The following is a 16,900-nucleotide window of genomic DNA, read 5'->3' as shown; positions in this document are numbered from 1 at the left end:
GCACAGAGCCTGACACGGAGCTTGAACTCACAAACTGTAAGATCATGACCTGAGCTGAGATCAAGAGTTGGATGCTTAACCGACTGAGCCACCCAGGGTGCCTCTCTATTTTTTAAGTTTATACTACTCCATAATACTATGAAGGTATAATACTTTATTTTTGAGAGATAGAAACAGTGCAAGTGGTGTAAGAGCAGAGAGAGACGGAGACACAGAATCCAAAGGAGGCTCCAGGCTCTGAGCTGTCAGCACGGAGTGGTGCTCAAACCCACAAACGCAAGATCATGACCTGAGCTGAAGTCGGACACTCAACCGACTGAGCTGCCCCGGCGCCCCTTGAGTCTTTTTATGATGAATTATGTATTGAATTTTGCCATGTTTTTCTGTATTAAGATAGTTACATGGTTTTCTCTTTTATTCTGTTAATGTGATGAATACTACTGGTTTTTATTGAATGTTATACCTTACATTCCTGGGACATGTTTTAAATTCATGTTCCCTCCACATTTTTCTTCTAGTTTCTTCGTTAAAAAAAAAATATTATATACATCACTATCAGTTTAGCTTGGAAATCTCATAGGGCACAGTATTTTTACTATGCTGAAAGAAATCTTAAACTCTGAACAAAATTACTAGATTTTTAGGCATGTAGTTTTAAGTTTTTCAGTTTAGAAATTGCTTCACATTTGAGGGAATAAATTTCTTCAGGCATTTTCTTTTCCTTTTCTAGTTAGTGGATTCGTTCTGTCATGGTATGCCTTGGGAGAAGGATGGCAGATATGGTGTGGGGCCCATCAGTCAGTTGCAGTGCTATCCAGAATGATTAACTTCGTTTGTGTAGAATAGTTTCCTAGCTGGTTGCTGTAGGATTGTAGATTATGACTGAGCTTAGCCAAGCCATTGATTTGCAGGTACATTGGTAAATGAATAAATTTCAGACCTTTTTAAACACGACTTTATCTTAACTAGAATTTTGTCTCTTGATTCAGATACTAAAATATTTAGGTTACATTAGTAAACTATCTTTGGTTGTCCGATCACATAGCTATTAAATGAGCAGAAGAGAATTGGCTCTTAGGAATCTTTCTGCAGTTCTTAGTTTTAGGTCACTCAACAAAGTATTTTTTATTTTTTTTGTTAAAAAATTTTTTTAATGTTTATTTTTGAGAGAGAGAGTACAAGCGGGTGAGGGGCAGAGAGAGACACAGAATGTGAACCAGGCTCCAGGCTCTGAGCTGTCAGTACAGAGCCAAATGCGGGGCTCAAAGCCACAAACCGTGAGATTGTGTCCTGAGCTGAAGTTGGATGCTCAACCGAGTCACCCAGGTGCCCCAAAGTATTTTTTTCCAATGTAAATTCAAATAATTTTACTTTTAGATTTATATGTAAAAAACAAATGATAATATGGAATGTTTAATAGTGCTTACTTGTGTACTTCGATGTAATAATGATACTATAAACATTAAACCTTTCTTTTAACTTTTTAGGCACAAAAATCTCAAGCCAAGAAATCCTGGACAACAAGGACAGGCACCATCTTTAAGTCAGCAACAACAAGTACTTCCTAAGCACAAGACCAATGAAAAACAAGAAAAGAGTGAAAAACCACAGAAACGCCCCTTGACTCCTTTTCACCATCGTGTTTCTATTAGTGATGACGTTGGCATCGATGCAGATTCAGCTAGCCAAAGACTTGTGATCTCCGCTCCAGATAGTCAAGTGAGATTTTCAAACATCCGAACTAATGATGTAGCAAAGACTCCACAGATGCATGGCACCGAAATGGCAAATTCACCTCAACCACCCCCACTCAGTCCTCACCCATGTGATGTGGTTGATGAAGGAGTAACTAAAACACCTTCAACTCCTCAGAGTCAACATTTTTATCAAATGCCAACACCAGATCCCTTGGTTCCTTCTAAACCAATGGAAGATAGGATAGACAGTTTATCTCAGTCTTTCCCAGCTCAGTTCCAGGAAGCTGTAGAACCTACAATATATGTCGGTACAGCAGTAAACTTGGAAGAAGATGAAGCTAATATAGCCTGGAAGTATTACAAGGTTCCAAAGAAAAAAGATGTAGAGTTTTTGCCTCCTCAGCTTCCAAGTGATAAATTCAAGGATGATCCAGTTGGACCTTTTGGACAGGAAAGTGTAACATCAGTTACAGAGTATGTATTTTTTTAATAGTCACTATTATAATTTAAGGGTGGAAATGATGTAAGTTCTTAATACTAGGACTCCAGAATTGGCTTCAGGGTAGGATTTACAATAATAATAAATCCTGTAAATACTAGTTTTGCATAATTTCTTTACTGTGATTTTTCCTTAGGGAGACTCATTATTATGACATATTTTAGTCACAAAAAAGTGGAGAAAATAATAGCACTTATCCATCAAACAACTTAAAGATTTTGAATATCATTAGAACTCTTGTGTACTGTTTTTTTCCTCCATTCTTCCTTTGTCTGTCCTAAATTTGGTGTTTATCATTTCTGTACATGTTTTTATACATGTAGCTCTAATTAATTCATTTTAATTGCTTTATAGTATTTGTTATGAATATACATAATTTATCTGCTCTCTTAAAGGTGGACATATTGGTTATTTCAGTTTTTTCCAGTTACATAGGATGTAATAGTGAACTTTTTTGTACACGTTTCCTTATGTACTTGTATAAGATTTCTCTAGGGAATACATCTCAAAGTGGAATTACTGGGCCATGGGGTTTGTCCGCATTCGGCATTAAGGGTCATTGTCATGTTGGCTCTCCAACTATACCAGTTTACACCTTCATCAACCAGCAGAGTATGAGAATGATCTTTTCATCAGCATTTGGTATTACAAGCCTTCAATTTAGCTAATTTTCTATATGCCGAATGGCATCTTATTGTCTTAATTCATGTTTGAAAGTAAGCATTTATTTAAAATGTTCTTTGGACATTCAGGTTTTCTCTTCTGTGAATTGTTTGTATATCCTATCTTTTAGTCCCATTTTTCCCCCAATTCTTTGCAAGTTCTTGCTATAAATCTTCAAAAAATTTTTTTTAATTAAAAGCATCTTTAATGTTTATTTATTTCATTTTTAAAAAATATGTATTTATTTTTGAGAGACACAGTGTGAGCAGGGAGGATCTGAGAGAGAGGGAGACAGAAAATCCAAAGCAGACTTCCAGGCTCTGAGCGATCAGCACAGAGCCCAATGCAGGGCTCGAACTCATGAACTGTGAGATCATGACCTGAGCTAAAGTCAGACACTTAACCTACTGAGCCATCCAGGCACCCCCTGGCTATTAAGAAATAGTATCCCCTTCTTAATGTTCTGTACCTTTTTTTTCTATAGAATTTATTTTCATCTTTTTCTTTACTGCTTCTCATCACATTTTTTTTCATTTATTTTTTAATTAATTTTTTTTTAACATTTATTTATTTTTGAGAAGCAGATAGAATAAGCAGGGGTGGGGCAGAAAGGGAGACACAGAATCTGAAGCAGGCTGTAGGCTCTGAGCTGTCAGCACAGAGCCCAGTGCAGGGCTTGAACCCACAAGCCGTGAGATCATGACTTGAGCCAAAGTCGGATGCTTAACTGACTGAGCCACCCAGGTGCCCCTCTTATCACGTTTTTAAGATATAATTATTGTTTCTTCCTACACAGTTTTGAATGAAGGAATAGGGGAGCTGATTGGTAGGCCTTACTCATTCAACAAGTTATTTAGCTTATACTATGTATTAGTTTCATACACTGCTTTATGATAATGGGGTTGGGATATTTTGGAGGGGAGACCTGGTACCTAAAATTGCAGAATGAAGGGGATCTTGGGTCTTTACCAGGTAGGTTATTCATTTTTTTAGAAAAGAAACCCTGTTGTTCCTCCATTTTCAGCTCTAATTTTTCATTTCTGTCTAGAAATACAGGTTCATATTTTCTCTGAGTTTTTGGTCATTTTGGCTCTCTTGTTGTGGGTTACCATCACCCCCTCTTGCATATTCTAGGCCATGAACTTTCTCTGCTGTGTTTTACTGATTTTGAGTTTCCCTGAGACTAAGTAAAATGCCCCATTTGTAGCCTTTGTCTCCTTTTCCCTACTGTTAAAGATTTATTCTTTCAATATTCCTTGTTATTTTAGTAAATCTGTGCATCTTATCTAGCTCTTTGAATCTTAAAAATATTCTAGTATGGGTTTTTTTGTTTTTTTTTTTTTCCAGTTAAAATTAATCTGGATTTGAAATTTAGGGACTTTAGGATACCTTTTGATCATGGAAAACAACTAGCTTATTTAACAGGCAGATAGTCTCTTGAAAACAAATGATGTCTTGGAAACAAGTCTTAAAAAGATCTTAGTCTCATTTGTGCTGGATATAATATAAAAGTCCTGAGTACTTGCCTGAAACTACTTTTGGTCTCCTTGTTTCTGTACTTCTCCTTTACATATATTCCTACACAGTAGAGTAATCATTGTAGGTTAAATGTTAGATGTTACTCATTTGCTGAAAACCCTCCAGTAGTTTCCCTCTACATTTAAGATAAAATCCAAACTCTTATTCCTCATCTGTAAGCTTCTACCCAGTTTCCTGTCTAGCTAGTTCTTCACTCTTATCTATTACTGCCCTGTTTGCTTTCTGATTTTGAGGCATCAGATTTTCTGGTTATTCCTTCAGAAAGCCAAGCTCGTTCCTTTGTTTGTTTGTTTTGTTTTGTTTTTTTCTTAAAGTTTATTTATTTTTGAGAGAGACAGAGACAGAATGCGAGTGGGTTAGGGGCATAGAGAGAGGGAGACACAGAATCCGAAGCAGGCTCCAGGCTCTGAGCTGTCAGCACAGAGCCCAACGCGGGGCTCAAACCCACAAGCTTGTGAGATCATGACCTGAGTCGAAGTCAGACGCTCAACCTCAGCCGACTGAGCCACCCAGGTGCCCCAAGCCAAGCTCATTCCTAATGGCCTTTAGTATTGTATTACAGATGCGGGGGAATAGCTCACCCCTTCTTATTCAGTCCTGCTGAAAAGTTACCTTTTCAGGAGGTAGTTTCCTGACCATTTTATCTAAACTATGGCTTTTCTTCACTCCCCAAATCACTACCTACCTTGTACACGGTTTTCATTTTTTCCTTATATATATCATCCTATATCATCCAAAATCATATCATGAATTTGTTAATGATCTTTTCCCTATTAAAATACGAGCTCTGTGAAGGCAGGGTCTCTCCGTCTTGTTTACTGCTGTATTCCTCCAGATTACACACAAACATCCCTAGAACAAGTCTAGGCACATAGTGCACATTCAGTAGACGTTTGGATAAATTAAACAACAGTATATTCCTAGGGTTACTTTATGATTTTAGAACTTATTTTCCTTCTGGATTATATTTTCTTATTTAATATAAAAAATGTAGTGTTAAGGACGAAAAGTACTGTTATGAATATTTTAAAAACTTAAGGGGTGGGTTTATGGGCATATTGTATTCATAAGATCAAGAATTCTAGCCATGACTTTAAATAAGTGTATTAGCTGATTGTATGCAGGAGCATCTGTAGGTGAAATGAAATGAAGGTCTCTTAGAAGTTTTAGGGGGTGCCTGGGTGGCTCAGTCAAACATCTGACTTCGGCTCAGGTCATGATAATCATGGTTCATGAGTTCAAGCCACGCATCAGGCTCTGTGCTGACAGCTCAGAGCCTGGAGCCTGCTTCGGATTCTAGGGCCCTCTCTCTCTCTGCCCCTCCCCTGCTTGTGCTCTTTCTCTTTCAAAAATAAACATTAAAAGAAAAAAAAAAGTTAATATAGTTGGGGTTGCCTGGGTGGCTCAGTTGGTTAAGTGTCCAACTTTGGCTCAGGTCATGACATCACAGGTTTGTGAGTTTGAGCCCTGCATTGGGCCCTTTACTGTCAGTTCAGGGCTCGCTTCTCTCTCTTTCTGCCCCTCCCTTACTTGTCTGTTCGTGTGTGGCACGCTCACTCTCAAAAATAAACAAACATTAAAAAAAATAAGTTAGTACAGTTTAACATTAGAATCTGTTTTGAAATTGTTTGACATTTTTCTCATGGAATAAGAATGAGAGGATACAAGTATAACGTAGAAAAGTAGCTGCAGAGTAGAATGGTGCTGGGTTGTGATTATTTAAATTAAGGAAATAACATGCTTCCACTTGTTCCTGGTCACCATTTTTTCTGCTTTGTGAAAAGAAAAGACTGAATAAAAGGGTGGTGTTTTTTTTTTTTTTAATTCTGTGTCTTATGTGAGTATTTTTAGTTACATTAGTTACTAAAATGTGTATTATGATACAATTTGCTTTTGCGTAGAATCCTTTTTTTATTTTAATAGATTAGAATATGGAAAAAAGTAAACAGGTTTAGCTGCTTGCTGTATGAACTAAAACATTTATGGAACATAATTGTTCTGTACTTGATAGAAGTTTTTTGGTTTTATGTTTTAATCACGTGAATATTTTGTCCTTGTAGTTCCTCTTGTATGGCAGTAGCTCTCAATTGGAGCAATTTCTTATTCCCTCACTCATACCTTCAGGTGACATTTGACAGCGTTAAGAGACAATCTAGATTGTCACAACGGGGAATGTGCTACTGGCATCTGGTAGGTAGAGTCCAGGGATGCCGCTAGATACCCTACAATATGTAGGACAGTCCTCCGCAACAAAGCCCAAAATGTTGATAGTGTTGAGGTGCCTTAATATCATGAATAACTTTTACAGAAATTTGAACTCTGGAATAAGTTATTAAATTAGATAGGCCAAACATGTTTACTGATTAGTTTTACTAGGGAGATCCCCCATACTATTTTACTATACAGTAAAATACCTGGTGTGGGCTTCAGTGTTTGCATTATGCTAACAAAAGTTTTGTTTTGTTTTTCATAGTTAAAAGGATCTTATTTGGATAACTTAGTGATTCAGGTATCTACTATTAATATTACTTGAGATAGGATGTCATGAGGATCATCACTCAGGTGATGTCTCCTGTCATTAAAATAAATTCTATGAATTAATACTCTTCTCGATGGAATTTAAACACCTGTCTTGAATTCTTTTTTTTTTTTAATTTTTTTTTTTTAATGTTTATTTATTTTTGAAGGAGAGACAGAGCACTACCAGGGGAGGGGCAGAGAAAGAGAGAGAGGGAGACACAGAATCTGAAGCAGGCTCCAGGTTCTGAGCTGTCAGCACAAAGCCTTACACAGGGCTCGAACTCACAAACTGTGAGATCGTGACCTGTGCCCAAGTCAGACGTTCAACTGACTGAGCCACCCAGGCAACCCTTGTCTGAAATTCTTTATAGAAGCATTGTCTAGGTTTAAAGATATAATATGATCAAACCTTTTCTAGTCAGAGTAGTCCAGTCAGAAGCCTAGATTGCTTTATGTAATAAATTTCTGAATTCATATTACTAGGTAAATTCATATTACTGAATTCATATTACTAGGTAAACCTGGTAAATTTCTATTCTTTTTCCATACTCTGAGTTTTGAAAGTATTTAAATATATGGCGGTTAATTAGGGGGCTGTTGCAACTCCTGCATTCTTTTGCCCTTTGGAACATTATCTTTTTAAATTCATATTCTTCAAATATCTGTTTCATCAGTTTGAATAAAACTGAAGTTTCCCTAATATGCAGGATGCTGTAAAGCACTGTTGGAGTAAAAAATAAATTTGGTCCTGGCCCTAAACGAAATTGTAATCCAATGGAAACTAACATTCTCTGATAGAAGCATACATAAAAGATATTAGGGATGGTGAGCCAGAGTGAAGAATAATTTAATTCCATTTATGAAGATCCGAAAGTTTTATGTACTTTGGTATGGATAGATTATATGGTGTTGCTTAGTAGTTTGCTATGTCATGATGAGAAATGAGACCTGAAAAGGGAGGTGGGCTATATAATGGAATAAATTATATAAAATACTATTTATAAAAATACTGTTTATGAGTATGTATTTTCCTTGAGATGATAGGGGCACTGTTGTACTTTTTTTTTTTTTTTTTTTGAGGTAGATAAAATAATAGGGTTTTGGAAAATAAGGATTTTAGAAATACTAACCAAGTAATATTATTGAAAGATTTTTTGAAATGAAGAGGTATATATGTATGAAAGGACATCAGTTTGGACTCTTGAATAGTTCAGATACAAGGTGATACAGGGCCCTAGGAAATTAGAGATCGTAGGGATGTGTAGATTTTGTAAGTATAGAATAGACAAGAACTTTATGACCAGTTGAATAGTGCAGTGAGGTAGTAACAGGAGAGTTAAAGACCAGCATATTTATTTTATGAGGGAAAGAGGAGGAAAAACGGATTTGAAGACTTCTACCCTTTTACTCAGTTTACATTAAATTAAGATTTATGTAATTTTTAAAATTTTTAAATTTTTTTATAATTTAGTTTTTATAATTTTTTTTAAAGTACAAGAAACTGTTAATCCCTGTTATCTTGAAGGAGAGGGATTGGGATATTTAGAAGTTTCAACTATGCCTTTGTTTATAATATGACTTTTATTTATTTTTTTATTTTATGTTTTTAATTTGTATTTATTTTTGAGAGAGAGAGGGAGAGATCATGAGCGGGGGAGGGGCAGAGAGAGAGAGGGAGACAGAATCTGAAGCAGGCTTCACGCTCTGAGCTGTCAGCACAGAGCCTGACGCGGGGCTCGAACTCACAAACCGTGAGATCATGACGAGAGTCGAAGTCAGACGCTTAACCGACTGAGCCACCCAGGAGCCCCAGTGTACAATAATGACTTTTAAATATGTGCTTGTAATACATACGCATTGTAAATTTAAAAAAAAATTTTTTTTAACGTTCATTTTTGAGAGAGAGAGTGTGAGTGGAGGAGGGGCAGAGAGAGAGGGAGACACAGAATCCAAAGCAGGCTCCAGGCTCTGAGCTGTCAGCACAGAGCCTGACGTGGGGCTTGAACTCACGGACAGTGAGATCATGACCTAAGCTGAAGTCGGATGCTTAACTGACTGAGCCATCCAGGCACCCCATTTAATTTTTTTAGTTTATTCATTTATTTTGAAAGAGAAAGTGTGAGCAGGGTGGTGGGGGAGAGAGAATCCCAAGCAGGCTCCTCACTGTCATCTTAGAGCATGACGCGGGCCTCGAACTCATGAGCTGAAATCAATAATCAGACAGGAGTCAGATGCTCAACCAGCTGAGCCACATAGGCGTCCCTATGTTGTAAATTTGAATTTAGTGTGAGGAGCCTGCTGAAAGATTCTGTCAGACATTTGTGGCATTGTATCTGAAGCTTAGGAGAGGAAACTATTAACACAGTTGGAGTAATACATAATGCAAAGAGGGGCAAGAATCTTATCAGTAGAAATTTAAAAAGAAACATTTTTTTAATAAAAATTTTATAGGTGTGTGCTTTTTTAGAATGATGGAGGAGAAATTTGTACGTTTGTTTTATTCATGTTAAGTGAAAATTCAATTTCCATTTGGTATAAATAAAGTTTTCCATTGACTGCTGTTAAAGAGTGGCACTGTACTTCCATAATAGGTGGATAAACAAAAGAAAGCAGTATTCTTAGTTTTTCTAATTCTTAGTTTTAGATGGTGATGGCTTGCCTAACTAGTACAGAGTATTAGGATTCATCATTTGTAAACATCTCCCTTGTTCTTAGACTTCATGTGCCTCAGTTGATGCCAGATTTTTCAGCAGCTACTTTAAAGCGAAATTCCTTTCTAATTTCTTAGAATTTAGTTGGGGGAGAGAGAGGTTGAGGTGGAGCATAGCATATCTTACATACCGGATATACACATCTGTGGCAATCTTCTTTTTGCCTCTAATTATTTTTAGTTTCTTTATTGGTTAACGTTAGTATCTATTTGAGAATAGTGGCTTTTAAGACCTCATAAGCTTTAGGGGTGCCTGGGTGACTCAGTCGGTTAAGCATCTGACTTTGGCTCAGGTAATGATCTTGTGGTTTGTGGGTTCAAGCCCCACATCAGACTCTGTGCTGATAGCTCAGAGTCTGGAGCCTACTTCAGTTTCTGTGTCCCTGTCTCTCTGCACCTCTCCTGCTGGCACTCTGATGTTCTCTTTCAAAAGTATAAATAAACATTAAAAAATTTTTTTAAACCTTGTAAGTTAAAAAAAAAATAAACCTTGTAAGTGTTGAAGATAGCAAAATTTCTGCAAAGAAACATTACTGTTTTTTTAATATCATTTTTCAAGGGCTAGCACTTAGTTCTAGTAGTATTTTGATTGCTTAAAATAGTCTTCTATTTTGATTCAGAGGGAGACATTTCTAAACCCTGAGCAGAGAAAGAACTATACTGGAGCATAGTTTTATCATGTCTTGTTCTATAGCAAGGCTACATCTGGATATCTTAACCATAGAATTCATCAATAGAATTAGCTTCTATGTTGCATTAGGGGTATACCTGACATTTATATTGTATATATCATACAGTTACAGAGTGCATTATCTGATCTCTAAAAGATAGTTTCTATTTTGTTTCATAGGAGTCTATGATGAAATAAACTTGTTTTGGTTTATTGTAATCTAAATATTTTAAGTAAGTCTTACTTGATATCTTAATACAATAACGCTATTCTTACAGTTAGCTTGTCTCAGTTTAAGGATTGATGCTGAATAGTGGGCGTGGTACCAGAAAAGGTACTATTAAAGAAAATAGAGGATTTTTGATATTTATTAAATTCATTTGTTCCTTAACATTTCCTTCTATAGCTTATCTCCTTCTATAATTGTCAATCCTAAAATACTGTCGTTTCTTGTCTGGAAGAATTTTTATTGAATAAAGTCCTAAAAGCATGTGCTACTCCAAGCCATGTTAAATTCTCTACAAGTATATTTCAGGATAGAATGTTACTGTTGTCATAGTAAAAGGAAAGAGATACACTTAATGAATAATATAAACATAATTTCAGTTTGCTTTGGTCTTTGCAAAGCTTCCTGTTCATTACTGTACCTAATCCTCTTCCAGTTTGTCTGTATTTAGCTCTATATCTGATTGAAACTATCTCTGTAGTTCGACTATATGTGAAAAGTTTCTTTTAGAAAAGGAGGGGTTATTCCTGTTTCACAGAAATATATATATACTATATGATGATAGTGATGAAATAACTCTGAGTTTTTAATCTGACATCTTTTAAAAATCACAATTTTTTCTATTCTTATCAATTTTAAATATAGAAAGATGTGTAATGTAAATATATTTTAAAATATGTTGTGACTTGATACTCATGATATTATTGACTACATTTAAATTCATTGCATATCCCAATGTCTGTGAGAACCATTCAATAAAATAACAAGTTGTCTTTAGGCACCGCATTTGGTTTACTCATTTTTATTCTTAATAGAGCCCTGTGCAGGAGCATTGGTCCTTTAATGTAACTGCACACTAGTTTAACTACTTGTGTAAACAGTGTGGCAGTTTTCCTGCTTCTGCCAGAGGACAACTTAATATGAGAAACAGTTGTTTTATTCACCTCTACACAGAGTAGTAGTGTCTTTCAGGTTGGTGGTGGGGAGGAGGAGTGGGATCTTAACACTTTTCTCCTATGAATAGTTACTTGAATATGCATACTTAAAATCTTTCCAGCCTTAACTTTGTTATTATGTTACCTTAGCAAACCATTTCTTTCTACATAATTTGCACATCAAAATCAGCATACTCTGCATTTTCTGTCTTATAAGATTAATTATAAGTAGTGAATAAGAAAACATGTCAAAGTAGATAGCAAACTACTTTGGAGAGACTTATGTTAGCACCTAATAGTTGAGCAAACAGTTTTGGTCTAAGATGGTAAGATACAATGCTACTCTTTAAGAAATACCTATTCATTCATTTATAGAAGTATTCTAACAATTTTAAAACATACTCCTGTTAACTAGTTAGCACCATGTTCAAATGGAAGAAAGTTTTTATAGACCTGGGATTTTAGTTTTGGGGATAAATCTGGGGCATATTGGGAATAACAATGACATGGTATTTAATAGCATGCTTAGAAAATATCAGTTATTATTTTTTTATGGCCTCTGTTTCACCCTTAGTTTATAGTGTATATGGAGTACTTATAGTGCCGGGCATCTTAAATAGATTGAAAGTTATGATATCCTTCCATTCAAAGATTTTATAAGCTAACAAATACCTTCACCTTCATTGTTCCCAAATCTTACATCTCTTATAATTTTTTGTCTTAAATTGTAGGACAGATAAGTGGCAGCAGTATCACTTTCTGATGAATGAAGATGGTTTATTTCCAAGTACAAGATACTGTATTATAGAATTATTAATGCATCCACAACGTCTCAATCCTATGTGGTTTTTCGATTTCATGTATTCATTTAAGAAATATTTATTGAGTACCTTCTACTTGCCAGGCACTGTTCTAGGCATTTGGGATAATTCAATGAACAAAGACAAGATCCCTGTCATTTAGGGTCTTATATTCTAGTGAGAGTGACAGTCAGCTATTAATATAAGCAAGTTATATAGATTTTAAAAGATAAGTGCTATGGAGGGAAAAATAGAGCAGGGTGAGGGGGATCAGTGTTGAAGTAGTTGGGCATTTTGCAATTTTAAATAAGGTCTCCTACATAAGGTGACATTTAAACAAAGTCTTTTAGAAAGTGAAGGAGTTGGCCATGCAGATACTTGGAGAAAGAATGCTCCAAACAAAGGGAACAGTCAGGAGTGTGTCTGGCCTGTTTGAGGAACATGAAGGAAGGTCTTGGAAGCAGAGTTGAGAGAGGCAGGAGTAGAATAACCAAATGAAGTTGGTTGGAGAGGCAAAGAGGAGAAAGGTCAAGGAAAGCTTTGGTAGGATATTACAAGGGGTTTGGTTTTTATTCAGAGTGAAATAGTCCTTGCAGGATTTTTACCCTGGTCTGAGTAGAAGCCTAGCTACTTCTTTCTGGCAGCATGGGAATCTCCACTTTACAAACTATAGAGAACATGAATTTGGGAGTCAGAAAGTGTCTTCTACAAACCAAAAACATCATTCAGTGTTCACACTCACCAAGTACCCTGGTCTTCAGAGATAGAAAAGTCTTGATGCTTTCTGGGATTCTGGTGGTGCAAATCAGCTTGTGGCTTCTTACCCTTTGATTTTAGCTTCCTCTGATCTGACAGTTTCTACTTGTTTGTCTTTCTAACTTCAGTGTTGTCTCCTCTCTTGTTTTGTTTTATTGATTCTAGTCACCATGTGAAACCATAAGACTGATGATATAAAAATAGATTTTTCCAATCTGATCAGATAAAAACTTTGAGGTACTTGAGCTGAAACTTCACTTGCCATTATAAAACCTCTTGCCAGAATTAATAAGTTATAGTGTTCATGAAACACAAATTAGGTCCTTATAATTTTATAACCTTATCCACTCATGTCAATAGGAAAAGGATAATTTATATAATGGAATCATATATTCCATTGTATAAATTGTATAAAACTAGTCTTGCCTCAGCACATAGCCCACAATTTTGAGAGTTCCTGTCCTGGAGCAATTTTGATGTAAGAGTCCCTTTCAAAAAAAAAGTTCCTTTCAGTGAATAGACTTGGACAAGTTAATGCATGTAAGGAATTGGGAACAGAGTGGACATATTTTGGTGGAAAGAACATATAGATAGGAGACCTAGATTTTAGCTTCATTTCTTGATTGCTAAACTTGAGGCTTTAATAAATCATGTAACCTCTCAATGCCTTAATTTCCTCATTCGTAATATGAAGGATTACAGTTTAGATCATCTCTAAATAATCATGAAAACTTGATGATTCTTAAGTCATTGGAATTTTTTTTGCTTTTATGGAAAATTAAATATAATTTTCTAATTTTGTTTTTTTTTTTAATGCAGGTTAATGGTGCAATGTAAGAAACCTTTAAAAGTTTCTGATGAATTAGTGCAGCAATATCAAATTAAAAATCAGTATCTTTCAGCAATAGCATCTGATGCAGAGCAAGAATCTAAAATTGATCCATATGCATTTGTTGAAGGAGATGAGGAATTCCTTTTTCCTGATAAGAAAGATAGACAAAACAGTGAGAGAGAAGCTGTAAAAAAACACAAGGTGAGTAAAAGAAATCATAGTACACCAAAGGGTCGCTGATATTTTTTAACACAGCATATAGTACCATACTTCTCTCTCCCTCTTTTTTTTTTTTTTTTTTTTGTCTTTTAAAATAGATTAAGGGGCACCTGAGTGGCTCATGTCAGTTAAGCCTCCAGCTCTTGATTTCAGCTTGGGTCAAGATCTCACCGTTGTGAGATCAAGCCCTGTTCCGGGTCTGCACTGACAGCATGGAGCCTGCTTGGGATTTTCTCTCCCTCTCTCTTTGCCCCTCCCCTGCTCGCACTTGCTCTTTCTCTCCCACTCTCTCAAAAATAAACACACTTCGGGGTCCCAGTGTGGCTCAGTAGGTTGAACGTCCAAGTTCAGCCCAGGTCATAATCTCGCGATTTGTGGACTTGAGCCTCGTGTCGGGCTCTGTGCTGACAGCTCCGAGCTTGGAGCCTAGTTTGGATCCTGTTTCTCCCTGTCTCACTCTGCCCCTCCCCCACATGTGCCTGCTCTCTAAAAAATAAATAAACCTTTATTATTTTTTAATTTTTATTTATTTATTTTTATTTTTTTTTTAAATTTTTTTTTCAACATTTATTTATTTTTGGGACAGAGAGAGACAGAGCATGAACGGGGGAGGGGCAGAGAGAGAGGGAGACACAGAATCGGAGACAGGCTCCAGGCTCTGAGCCATCAGCCCAGAGCCCAACGCGGGGCTCGAACTCACGGACCGCGAGATCGTGACCTGGCTGAAGTCGGACGCTTAACCGACTGCGCCACCCAGGTGCCCCCCTATTTTTTTTTTTTAACGTTTATTCGTTTGTGAGAGACAGAGACGCTGTGAATGAGGGAGGGGCAGAGAGAGAGGGAGACAGGATCTGCGAGGCTTGAACCCACGAACCATGAGGTCATGACCTGAGCCGAGGTCAGAACCTTAACCTGCTGAGCTACCCAGGTGCCCCAATTTTTAAAATAAATAAATAAACAAAATTAAAAAATATAGAATGGATATTTATCCTTTTAAATTATGAAAATATTTTTTTGAATAGGTAAATCAGGCACATTGTACAAAATTTAAGAGTTTATGTAGACTTTATACCTGGTGTCTGATAATGAAAAGATTGTTATTTACTGTAAGAGTTTTTTTGGGTTTGAGGAAAGTACATTAACTTCTGTAATAATGAAATCAGAAAATTTAGGTAGATGAAGTATTTTGATAGTGAGTTAAAATGTACTGAAATAGGTGAAGTGCCAGTTTTCAAAATACAATAAAATACCCATTGCTGAGTTTATAACGTACATGATATTTTTGAATGTGAGTTAACTTATAGAGCCCCTTGATGAAATATATTAAGTATAGGATACAGGAGTATTTATTAGAAATTTGAAAATCTAATATTATAGGATGTATTAAGCACAAGATAACTCTGTTGGATAAGAATTTTGCCTTTAAGGGTACCTGGGTGGCTCCGTCAGTTATGCGTCTGACTTCAGCTCGGGTCATGATCTCATGGTTTGTGGGTTCAAGCCCTGCGTTGGGCTCTGTGCTGACAGCTCAGCGCCTGGAGTCTGCTTCCGATTCTGTTTCTCCCTCTCTCTGCCCCTCCCCTGCTCATGCTCTGTCTCTGTCTCTCTCTTTCAAAAATAAATAAACGTCAAAAAGTTAAGACAAAAAGTAGGGGCGCCTGGGTGGCTCAGTCAGTTAAGTGTCCAACTTTGGCTCAGGTCATGATATCACACTTCTTGGTTTCAAGCCCCACTTCGGGCTGTGTGCTGAAAGCTCAGAGCCTGGAGCCTACTTTGGATTCTGTATCTACCTCTTTCTCTGCCCCTAACCTGTGTGTGCTCGCTCGCTCACGCTCTCTCCCTCTCTCTCTTTCTTTCTCCCTGTCAAAAATAAATAAAAACATTAAATAAAAAAAATTTTTTTAATTAAAATTTGCCTTTAATGTAAAATATGGAAATTGAAAGCTGTAAAATTGTGAAAAGGACCCAATAATAAGTATAATACAGAAAATTCTTTCACAGAGTTTTTAGCCTTACTATGCGCCTGGTACTTGACATTTTGTCCTTCTGTAAATATGAAAAGAGTAGTAGCTGGGAAGGATACAGGTATTATAGAAAGAACATGGACTTTGGAATTTGACAAATTTAGCTTGGAATCCCAGCTCCCACCGTTTATCCAGATACATTTCCTGGGTTATCTTTAGAACTATTTTTTGTAAGTTGAACGTGCTGTTTATCATATAGGTTAATTGTGGGAATTAGTATGACTGTAGAACACCTAGTAGGATGCTTGACACATAGTTACTCAGTAGTTGGAAGATTTTGTTATTTTAAATTATATATTTCAGTCTAATATGTAATATTGTTTGCAGGTAGAAGATGGGCCATCTAGTGTAACAGTATTATCACATGAAGAAGATGCTATGTCATTATTTAGTCCATCTATCAAGCAAGGTAAAACTTTTATTTTCTAATCAAAATATTGCATTACAAGATTACTGCTACAAGCTAATCTGATATTATTGGACTTACAGTGTTCCTTTTTGCATAATTCATGTTTCATAGAAAGGTACCTATCTTAAAATGATTTATTGCTTATTTTGTATTGAGAGAAGCAGGTTGAGATGATAGAAATTCTGTTTTGAATTGTTGAAACTTTCTCTCAAATAAAAATAGTTCTTATGTAAAATGAGATTTGAAGAGATCATCACCTTAAGGTCCCTCTCTGATCTGAAAACTCAACTTTATAAATTAGACTTGACTACAATTTTGTTGTCCTTTACTCTCTCACTCAAATTAGAAGAACTGTTGAAATTATTAATTTAACAAATATTTATCAAACAGGTTTTAAATGT

At 36.1% G+C, this 16,900-nt stretch overlaps 1 protein-coding gene across 2 annotated transcripts in view; it reads left to right on the top strand.

Annotated features, from left to right (window-relative positions):
- The window catches only part of MED13 (mediator complex subunit 13), a 111,357-nt gene that overhangs the window by 49,292 nt on the left and 45,165 nt on the right, over positions 1-16,900 (top strand). For both annotated transcript variants that reach the window (XM_011289087.4, XR_002149032.3), the window contains exons 9-11: positions 1,488-2,171; positions 13,835-14,048; positions 16,418-16,499. In XM_011289087.4, the coding sequence (XP_011287389.1) occupies positions 1,488-2,171; positions 13,835-14,048; positions 16,418-16,499 (980 nt within the window). The remainder of the gene's footprint in view (positions 1-1,487; positions 2,172-13,834; positions 14,049-16,417; positions 16,500-16,900) is intronic.

The sequence above is a fragment of the Felis catus genome, chromosome E1, assembly GCF_018350175.1.
Source record: "Felis catus isolate Fca126 chromosome E1, F.catus_Fca126_mat1.0, whole genome shotgun sequence".
Taxonomy (NCBI): domain Eukaryota; kingdom Metazoa; phylum Chordata; class Mammalia; order Carnivora; family Felidae; genus Felis; species Felis catus.
The sequence above is the reverse complement of the archived record's forward strand: the minus strand, read 5'-3'. Positions and strand labels throughout refer to the sequence as shown.